The 11,553-nt window shown below is 45.5% G+C and overlaps 1 protein-coding gene across 1 annotated transcript; it reads left to right on the plus strand.

Annotated features, from left to right (window-relative positions):
* Positions 1–965: 965 nt before the first annotated feature.
* On the plus strand, positions 966–5,233 carry hspb12 (heat shock protein, alpha-crystallin-related, b12; the record flags this gene model as incomplete). Its single annotated transcript, XM_080512650.1, has 3 exons — positions 966–1,203; positions 2,935–3,086; positions 5,048–5,233. 3 exons carry the CDS (start codon positions 966–968, stop codon positions 5,231–5,233), a joined length of 576 nt encoding a protein of 191 aa, XP_080368776.1.
* Between the last annotated feature and the right edge of the window lie 6,320 nt (positions 5,234–11,553).

Genomic DNA, 11,553 nt, shown 5'->3' on the forward strand with positions numbered 1-11,553 from the left:
AAGGGCAGACACTAGTGTTTCACCCGAGAGCACAAATTGGGACTGTCATGTTGATGTATGCTGCTTGTATTAACTGGATTGTTTCGGGTTTATTGCGCACATGTGAAGCGTCTTCAGCCCGCTTTATCTTGAAGGGCACAATGACACTGCTGAATGTCATTTACCCCCTCTCCACACACACACACACCCTTAAATGAAAACTACGAGCACGCACCATAAAAATTGTTCATATGACAGTCTTGAATGTCACCACCAATCCACCCAGAGGGCGACCACGTTGTTGGTGAGCAAATGTCACCAAAATTAAAGCTTTTAAAGCAGGACTATAAAGGTTAGCCAGGAGTACATTTATATAGACTTTTTTCAGGTTTTTTTTTTTTTTCAATAAAAACAAAACACCATCGTGAACATTTTGTGATTCTGACTTGGAACATGAACCTCCTAGGAAGCGCTGTCGCTTTCAGATTTCTACTATCTGTTATTCCATTAGTAGGTCAGAGGAATTTAAACGGCCACTTTTCTCTTGCATTATTGATTGCTTTCACATTGTATGTGAGGTTGAAGGTAACGGACAGCCCCACAACTCTGCGGCTATTTCTGCCTGCGTGCCAGAAACATCTTGGCCACCCCCGCCACCAGCCTTATCTCTGCTGTGTGTCAGAATCAGAAGTGGGTGTCTGCTACTTATCAGTTTGTCCGTTGTATTCTTGGCTCCAGCAGTTGGACAAATTGCCATTTATGGCTAACGGGAGAACACTATACAGTCGAGCCCGTGCTGTGCTCCACTGACCCACAATGCATCAGGGCTTTATAAAAACCCTCCACAAAGACACCCCGGTTGGAGGTTAAAAGCTTCTACTGACCCACTTCTACGACTGCGTTTATCCAGAACTTGTAACTGAATCTTGTTCTGTAAGGACTTGGCTGCATTGGGAACAAGAGAGTTTTTCATTCTTCCTTCCTCCATGGCATCAGTGATATCGTCCAGCCGCAGATCCTCCTCGTCGTACCGCTCCTCGTCACGTTACAGCACGTCCAGCTCCTATCGGTCGGAGGGTTCGTCTGATTCTTTGGACGCTCTCTTTGAGCCTTTTCTCGAATCTGCCGATTGCTCCAGCCTGTTTGGAGATGAGGGCCCCCCCGTGAGTTCCACCTGCATGACCCCCTTCAGCCTGCACACCAGATCCTCCTACGGGCAAACTGGTAAGAAAATCCAATCACCACATTTGCACAGTATTTTACTCTTTTCTTCCCTTTCGGCAAGTAAGCTTTTTTTTCAACATCAAAATAGAAAAAAACAAAACAAAATATAACATAACAATCATTAAGCTGATGTAACGTAATAACAAATGACATGGAGACATTTTTTTTTTTAGAAGGACATAAAAGCAAGAGGGAGGTGCACAGCATTGACACACTGTTGATCAAAGTGTCTCACACTCGTTTTATAATGGCCAAAAAAACAGGTGCCATGGGTCCCAGAGCCAGACCCTCTGCCCCCACCAGATCCCCCGAGCGCCATGGCTGCCCACTAATGGATCAAATCAGCAAATAAATGTACCCAGGGGGAATTAATGAAGTATGATTAAAAGTAAAATATAACCAGTGTAGTTGGTTTAATGTCACCGAGCAGCATGGGAAAGTGCAGCGGACCTCCACAATAGCAGCTCATATTGCCTTGGATTCAGTGTTGGCCTTTTTCAAAGGCCTTCAATATTTCACACAACAGGGGAGGGTTTATTGAATGAAGGAAAGAGAAAACTGAGCCAGAGATGTGTCAGGAAAAGCAGCCCGGTGGCTCCAGACAGACATAAAGATCCAACACCACGGCTAGATATTACACAAAAGGTGTAGTGCTACTATAAAGCACATACTTCATACGGAGTGCTCAAACAGTTACACTGGTGCACAGAGCATTGATGAGCAGTGTTTAAAAGGTTTATGAGGCTACAGGCAGATTAAAGGCCAATCAATAATGACCCTAAAAGAGAAGATTTCTTTGGTGTGGATGATCTCAGGACTGAAGATGCCTTTAAATTTTTACACACTATGAGACCAAATAAAAAGGAAAAATACTTGATCATTCTGTGGAGTCTCTGTTTTTATTGGAAAATAGTTTCTTTCCAGAGAAGCACTAAAACACATTTATGACTCAAACAAAGGTGCTCTCATTTTTTATTAGACTTTGTTGTAACATTTTGATGCAACAATTATCTTTATACTATATAGAAATGTCACAAAAAGGGTCAATCATAAAACAAATACATAATATCAATATTAACATGCACAAAAATAAACAAACTAACCTTTTTTGAAAGCCATATTTAATTGTTGTTCTTTGATTGTCTTGACATTTGTTTGCAATTAACTTATATAAGTCATTAATTAAGTCATTTTAAAATGCACTTCTTTCCATAAACCTTGATATTTCTCCTGAATGAATTAGAAATATTTTAGTGTATTCCCTTCTATCTTGGAGAAATTATTATTCATGAAATCTTGATTATTTGTATATCCTATTTATGAAAGATCTTTCAAAACAAATCACATGCTGTACCTTTAACCCCAGTGATATGCTTTGGTCTCTGTAGTAGAAAGAGCTGATCGAAAGTATAGCATAGAATAGAATAGAATAGAATAGAATAGAATAGAATAGAATAGAATAGAATAGAACAGATTATAGGCTCTTTCTTTCTTTCTTTCTTTCTTTCTTTCTTTCTTTCTTTAACAGAAAGAAAGGCTTTAACACCTTCCACCTCCTATGACTCATTAATATTTTCTGGTTGTACGAGTTTCATGTGCTCTAAATTCCATCTATTGGGTGAATCTTTTTCTAGTAGTTTGGTGTAAAACACAGTTGATTTGGAGAAAAAAAAAAAGATTGATAGTTAAATGTTTCAAACTTGTGTTGTAATTCTTGTTTGTGTCATGTAGGTGGCACTGTGACGAGCCGGCAGCCCAGCGCAGGCGGCGGGGTTCAACATGTGGGGGACAGCTACTGCGCATCTGTTGACGTCAGCCAGTTTGAACCACACGACATTGTGGTGATGGCGTACAACCATCACGTCGTCATTCACGCCCAGAAGGTGTGCAAGAGTTTTCTGGAGGGTGGCATTATCAGACATTTCTGAGGCAGTCAATTGGGTTTTATCTGCATCATTAACAGCACACAATAACAGTCAAACTGGAAGATGAATTAACTAAATCTGCCGATTACTTCGATTATATCATAATGGCTCCGTCCAACACCAATAACACAAGAGCGGTTCAAGAGGTTCACTCATCTGAGACGAGAGCGCAAGAGATGCGCTCTCGTCTCAGATGAGTGAACCTAAAAGTAGGACTTTTGTCAGGTCTTGTCAGGCCCTAAAAAATACTAGTAACGTTTTCATTGTTAGTGTGTATTGCAGTAACAGGGGAGGGCATCTGCAAACATCTAGAAAAACAAACAAACATAAAAACAGGCCATTATCGAGGAACCAATAGTGGAACAAAGAAGGCTCACAATTAGGATTTGTCATGTCAGCGACTACAAGATGAAGTACAGTTAAAAACACCTTTGCAATACAAGTATCAAACTTGTTAAAAGCAAGACGTCAGGGGCTTAAAAGCAGAATAAAATCAGGGCAGAGTCTAAATGAGAATATAGTAAATAACAATTTGAGATGCCAATATCAAAGCCTATTGAGAGCCGGATGCCTGAGACAATAGTATTGGTTTTATAGAGCTACTCGAGCTTTGCTTCATTGCACATCCAAGTTGATTCCCTGTATGTTGCATGAGCAAAGATATGATTGACAGCCCTTCTTCACAATGTATCTCAAGAAAAAAAAATTATCTGGTCACACAATGAAAGTTAAAAAAGAAAAAGAAAAGATCAGTGCATGCCATTTCAGGGGGTTGTGCAGTTTAACGTACACTAAATCATAATCTCTGTGCAAAGTCCAACACTTGGTTAGTTTTCTCTTTCCTTTTTTTTAAATAAAGAGAAATGGTAAGCCTGAAAACACTCATATGCTCACTTCATGTGGTAATATGCTCAACACACAACAGCAGGAAGCTGTACGATGAGGTTGGTATCAAATTACAAGCATGTGATGCTGCATGTCAAAGCTTAAAGACATGCTGTCCAACAGCTTGTCAATCAGAGGGGAGTGAGCTGGAGCGGTTTAAATCATCACATTGTTGGGCGAATGGGACCAATTGAGGAAGTCAAATTTAGAATTTTCAGATTTATTCCTCACTTTGAGGTAAAAATGAAAGAGAACAAGCTTGTACATTGATTTATCTGATAAAAAAACAAAACAAAAAAAAACTAGAAGTCGCCAAAATGTGCTCACTTTATCATCCCTGAAAACACTATTAGTTACCACCATTCTGAACACATAATTGAAAATAAAACAATATTAGTGCCATATTTGTGCCATCAACCCAACATGGATCGATGATTTACCACAGCCAGTCAGACTCACACCCATTATGTTGCTTGTTCTGTCTGCAGGCTGGAGCTCGCTGCCTGATCTGCCTCCTCGCTCTGCCTTCCCTCTCAGTTTGATATTAATCATGTTTAAAAGGTGAGGAAAGAGACGTAGAACTGGGGAGAGTTTCTGCCTCAGAGTGGGGAGATCATCTTAACAGGGGTCAGCAGATAAATTGACAAAAAAAAAATAAAAAAATCCACAATCGTTCAACTCGCCTTGAAGGGCCCGAAATGCAAAAAAAAAAAAAAAAAAAAAGCATCTTCAGAGAGAACTCGTCAGTGCTGATTTCCTTCATGCTCTCCTCCTTCTCCTCTGTTTTTCTTTCATCCGCCAAACAGCACTGACCTCTCAGCTTGTCTTTCTTTCACTGGGTCTCACCTTCTTTTCTCACACCTCACGCCTTTCTTCGCCCCGTTGCTGTTCTTCCTCTCTTTCGTCCGTCTGCCAGTGTTTGGTGACCCTTCTTCTCGTCACCTCTTCGACCCAGCTTGTCCCCTCCCAGCAGATCAATCCCCTCCCTTCAGTCAGTTCTCTTCTCACTCTGATGTTTTGTCTCCATCCTTCAGGTTATGGACGACGGGAGTGTTAGCGACACTTTTACCCATAAGTCCCTGTTCCCAGAGGACATGGACCCCTTATCGGTCTGTGGAAGCCTAAATCCCGATGGTACCCTGGTGGTGACTGTTCGTCGGACCGTCGCTGCTGGTTGTCCGGACCCGCTTCCAACATACCGAAGTGAAGCTCACCTTTGACTTGTGTCTTCATATTGTTTCTTATCTGACCTATCACTGTTCAAAAAAACAAATGTTGGTGTATTAATTTTGTCAAGATGGATATTTGTCTTGCAAGGAAGTAATGAGATTAAAAATGGAAACAGCTGTTTATAATTACAGTAACTGAAGGGTTTGATTTTTTTTTTTTAGATACGCTGACTCAGCTTGAGCTCAAACAGCAAAATCAGAGTTTGTACAAATATCTTTGCACAGGTATAATTTATACACGACATGGGCAAAAGTACCCAGACGCTCAAACATTTTCCCACAACGCCACAGGTGATCTTTGTACTCCAGGTGTGAGAGCTGTATACTCGGGACTTAGGAAACTGGTTGACCTAAACAAGCTGTTTTTGGCCTATCATCCACATGAGGCAGTATTTTAGAAGCATGAAAAAAGGGTTGTTGTTTTTTTTTACACGGGTCCTAGAGTAGGGAAATTGTAAAATTCTGTCTGTGCCGTTCAACCCCCCGGGATGTGGACGGCAAATACAGCAAAGACGATCATCTGTGGAAAATAGATGACATAATCGCCTGTTTTTGGTGTGTTTGGTGAGTCACAGCGTCTCTAAAGGCCTGGCATGTGCACTACATGCCCTGAAGCTTCGTGTTGAACCGTGTTCATAGTGAGGTGTGGACAGAATATTTTTGGGAGAAGGCTGGGGAGAACATTTTTTTTCATTGTGTGGATGTACCCCTAAGGCAGACTTGTTGTTAGACAGACTCCACTTGGGCTGCGCCCTGTCACCCCTTTTGTTCGTAATCTTCCTGAACAGGTTGTGAGGTGAGATTGGTCAACACTCAGAACTCACATGATCACACCAGGTCTTAGTCTGTGTAGAATTCATATGTTCTCCCCGCTGATACATGAAGCTGTATAGAAGATGGAGGGATAGATTTGAATTGTGAAAGCTGGAAAAAAATAATCTTATGTATCAAATAGGTTATTATCTTCAATAGCTTCCTGTTTTGTGGCAAGCAAATTAATATTTTTTGTCGGAACATTGCAGAATTGGAAGAAAATCTTACTTTGCTTTGGATTTATGAGGCTCATCCACATACACTACGTCTGTCTCTGAACGCCTTTCCTCACCTCATAACCAGCGCTCCCATCAATCAGTCTCCTAGTGATGCCTACATAGTGGCTCCTAGTGAGACTTGTCCAAGTGACACCTTTATCTAATATTCATCAGCACGAGGGTGGAGTCAATACAGACAGATGGCGCTCCGCTCAAGTGCTGCTAACCTCATTCATCACAAATCACAGACGCAAAACGCAGTGTTTTAATAGAGGAATACTTAAAAATAAAAAAAATTCAACACATTCTTGACGTTTACGTCTGTGTCGTCGAGAACACACACACACACACACACACACACACACACACACACACACACACACACACACACACACACACACACACACACACACACACACACACACACACACACACACACACACACACACACACACACACACACACAGGATAGCTCCACTGCCTCTGTGCCAGATTACAGTGAAATATTACTCTGAAATAAACATATTTTTTAATGCATCTTTTATGCAAAAGTTTTTATATGTATACTATTCTATTTTTGCATATACTGATTGTTCCTGTATCTCAGTGTTCCTGCTGTGCTCTGAGCCATGGCACAGAAATGTAATTTTTATGCAAATCTAAACGACCAATTGAGTCGGTCTGAAGTCATTGTCTCGGTCTATGGATGTATGATGTGGTGTGTTACTCTTTCTATTCCTATTCCTTTGCCACCAGGCATATGATGGACAACTTCACACAAGGTTAGGGTTAGCATTACTTTAAAGTTAATGAAAAAAAAATGGAACCAAAGAGACAGTTTGAGAACAGGGGTGATGTATTGAGTGAAGCAGGTTCTGGAGATGACTTGTGGGCAACAGAGTCACCTTCAGTGACTAGTTCATGACATCACAGCATGGGCAGTCAGAGTGAGCCCTGAGAGGGGACGAGTGGGACCCCCTGAGGTGAACTCCTGCCACCAGATGTGGAGACTCACATGCATGATTTTTTTTTTTTTTTTTTTTTTTTTTTAATTATTTTTAAATACTTTACAGTCATTCCAATTTGCTGTTATAGAGAAAATAGAAAAGCCCAACATATCCACATGAGCAAGCAGGTGTGTTTGCGACTGTGGAAAGGAAAAACTCCCCCAACAAGGAGAAACCTTTGCAGAAACCAGACTCAGAGGTGGCGGCATTCTGCGGACCGGTTGGGGTGAAAGGATAGGGGAGAGGAGAGGAGAGGAGAGACAGAGAAAGGCTTGGTGAAACAAAATAAATACAAAAAATACAAAATACAAAATACATACAATACCCTTGTTAGTGCTACATACTATTTTTTTTTTTTTTTTTTTTTTGATAATACATTAACCACAGTGATCTAAATATTTTCCAACTGCCATGAGATTAAGACCAGCCTGAGCAACAACAGAGCAAAAGACCTAAATAATGACAGCAATTATAACAAAAGCAAAAACAAAAAGGACATAGAACAAAAATAAATAAATAAAACAAACAAACAAACACAACAACAACAAAAGCAAACAACAACTTGGTTTTGATAATTAAACAGAACAATCTCGTCAATGAGGAGTGGAAGTGTGTGTGTGTGTGTGTGTGTGTGTGTGTGTGTGTGTGTGTGTGTGTGTGTGTGTGTGTGGTTTGTCCTCTGGATGTGAATGGAACTGTTGTTGGGGGGGGCCGCAGCACCACCCCGGAGCCCAAGGCCACCAGGGCTGGACGCCGCCACTCCGGCACCCAGCGACCCGCCGGATCCAGGGAGGCCCCGACAAACCCCCCCGGAGAGCCACGCCCCAACCCGGAAGGCACCAGATGGAGCGCGCAGAGAGGACCCCCCCCAGGCCAGAGGGGCCCACAGGAGAAGGATAAAGGGTGCAGAGCCCCGGGCCCCGACCGAGCCGCCAAGCCGGGACCGGCCAGTGCAGCGCCCCCAGGCCACGCGGGCAGGGAGCCCCCCCGGCCCCGACAGCGGAGCCCGCCGCACCCCCGGGGGCCATCCCCCCACCACCCCCCCAACCCCCGGCGGGACAGAGAAGGCCCCAGCCACCGAGCCCCAGACCAGCCCCCCCCAGACCAGACCAGGAAGAGCGAAGGCCCAGCCAGGCCCGGCCGGATGACAGCCGCCACCCCCCCCCCCCCCACCCCATCACCTAATCCCAGCCCACCCACACACTCACACCCAAGCATACGCATACACACACACAGACATACATACACACCCACACAGATACACACATCAAGCATACACATACACACACAGACATACATATCTACATATATACAGACATACGTACATACATTTATTTGGTTGGGAGGGGGGTGCCCCCCACTCCCCAGGCCGCCAGCCAGGCCCCCACCAGGCCACTACGGGATCTCGTCCTCCACCAGTCCAACCGTGAATAGGGAGGGAGAACCACTACCCAGCCCCCCCGGAGGTGCCACGCCCGAGCTAGCGTGCCCCCCGCACTCCAGCCGCACTCACCCCGGAACACGGCGGGACCACAGCGGGAGGTGCTGGGGGGAGCCGCCACCCCCCCCTCCACCCTGTGGGGTGTTGGGTGCATGTGGATGTATGTATTTGTGTTTTGAAGAGGTGGTGCAATGTGTGTGTCTAGGGTGCGGTTTAAAATTGAGGGGTAGCGGGGGCCCGGGTGTTCTACCGCTGCCCAGCGGCAGAACCCCGAAAGCCAGCTGATCCCCTCAAGACCCTGCGTGCCTAAGTGTAGTTAAAATTGTGGGCGGCGCAAAGTCGGGGGAGGGGCAGACCACAGTTAAGTGGTCTGGACCCCCCACCCTAGGCCCCGTCCACTGGCCCCTATTGTTGAATGAGGTAAGGTGAGGTAAGGTAGGAGGGGCTGAGAGGGAGAAGGTCCCCCCGTCGCTAGGACTTAGCCCAGCTGGACCCCCCGCGCCATCCCGCCCCACCCCGAAGTGGCCGGCCTGGAACACGGGGACCAACACCCACTCCGACAAGGCACCACAAGAGGACCCGGACAGGAAGCCCCCCCACCCCACCCGACGGCCGAAGAGCAGAGTCTAAGACCCGCATGGCCCAGCACGAGCCCGGCCAGAGGCCAGCGGCTAGGGGGCGTAAACCCCCCCCCCACACACTCACATACTCTCATACACATACACACACCCATACTTATATATGAATTACACACCCCCACACGCACATACACCTACGCTCACATTCACCGTCCCCCCACACACACAAACACACGTAGACACCCGGCCCCTGTCCCATAACCCCCCCCCCCCCCCCCCCGGGGGTCATCTCCAGTCAGCTGTCCATCCAAACCCGGAGCCCCTACTGCCCTACATCTCCCCCTGATCCAGGGGTGAGCGAGACCCGGAGCACGGCAGCAGGGGCCACCCCCACCCCAGCGAGGGGAGGGAGGCGGAGGGAGGACCCACCCCCGGCGCCGCAGCGGGCACCCCCACCAGGACCGGGAGGGCACCCAGCCCCCAAGGCCCCGAGGCCCCACACCCGCCCGCCCCGGCCAGGCAACGCGGCCGACGCCCGACGCCCAGCACCCCCACCCCACCCCAGCAGAACCACCTCCCACCCAGAGCCGACCCCCCCACACCCACCCCCCGGCACCCCCCAGCCCAGGCCGCCACCCCCCAGGATAGATGCCAGCACCCCCCCAGATCACAGGGCCGCCAACCACCCAAGCCACAACGCCCCAGCCACAGATGGCCCCAAGAGCCCCGAGACGGAACTACCACCCCCCCCACAGGGCTACATGGTGTATTCAATTATTGGGGACCATGTCAACTCAAATTGAGCCGACTGATTTTTCCTACAAGCAGACATTCTCTCTAATGTGATGTGGTCTAGGAGTAAGTTTTTAAATAACTTTATATTAAGATTATGTTTTGATTTCCAGTTCATGAGGATTGCATGCATGATTTTAATATCATGACAAATGAAGATTCTAACTTCACTTAATCATGAAACTGTTGATGAATTCTCGTGCTGGATTTTTTTTTTATAATGCACTTTGTTTTCTACGTTGTCAGAATCTATTGTCATTGTTTTACTAGTTAATTAAAGTTTAATATAATATATAGTTAAATATGACATCATCAACAGAGAGATGAGCATAATCATAGCATAATCAGTCTGAAAGAAACAGATATCAGATATTAAAAAAATGTTTTACTTTAAATTAATTTAATGAATGATTATATACAACACCCTCTTTAGTCCCTACTATGGGCCCGCTACAATTAAATAGCAAAAAAAAACACTACTTTGGAATTCTTTTTTCTTAAATTTTGTGATTTAATGCCTTTCAGGAATATTTATGATCAAAACCTTTAATCTATGCCAACCACTCAGTTGGATTTCAATATTTCACCAACTGAAGATGGAAATAATGACAAAATGATATATTTCAAATGCAAATGAGCCTTTTATTGAAGCAGATGAGAATAAAGTCACAAAGAATCATTTGATCATATGTTAAGCAGTTTGAATCATGGTACGATTTCTGATCCACACCAGTTTTAAAGTTAAAACAATCAGACAGTATTGCATTGAAGAAGAGCAAATCATTCATTAAGCTGGTCATAAAGTGGTTGTTTATGACTGGATGCATTATTCTCAGAGAGCAGGCTCAGCTTGGTCACCATCACAGCTCTCAGCGGTAAAAGCACAGGAAGGTGGTGTATCTTCCACAGCAGCTGATGGCCTCGGTCATCTTTATGATGGTGGCCCCCACCTCTGTATACTGCTTGACAGCTTGCCCGGTGATGATCCCCATGCCCTTGATGGGTTCGTTCCCGTCCTCCCTGTACCACAGGAACACCTGGTTTCTTCCGGTCCCCTTGTTCAGATCCGTGTTGACCACGTTGAACCCTTGTTGTTGGATGTTGTGGTACTCGGTATCATTGGTGGAGACCTGCAGCTCCCTGATGGCCTTCTGCTTGTCAGGGGTAAGAAGGTACCAGATGTAGGCCTGGTCCATCTTCACAAACTTGTTGGTGTTGTCATCCATCCGGGTGTAGCCTCTCTCCAAGAGGTCGATGTCACTGGTCCAGGTGGAGGTGGCAGTGACATCACAGATGTACATTGGCACAGCTCTTTTCACCCACAGGTAGATCCAGCTTCCTCCAGCCTCATAGTTCAGATCACAGGTCAGCCTCTCCCAGCCAAATCGAACCTTCTGGGCTTCATCAGTGGCGTCAGTGGAGACATGGAGGTCTCTGATGGCAGCATCAGCATCTGTGGCAC

Source organism: Blennius ocellaris (assembly GCF_963422515.1).
Source record: "Blennius ocellaris genome assembly, chromosome: 2".
Classification (NCBI taxonomy): Eukaryota; Metazoa; Chordata; class Actinopteri; order Blenniiformes; family Blenniidae; genus Blennius; species Blennius ocellaris.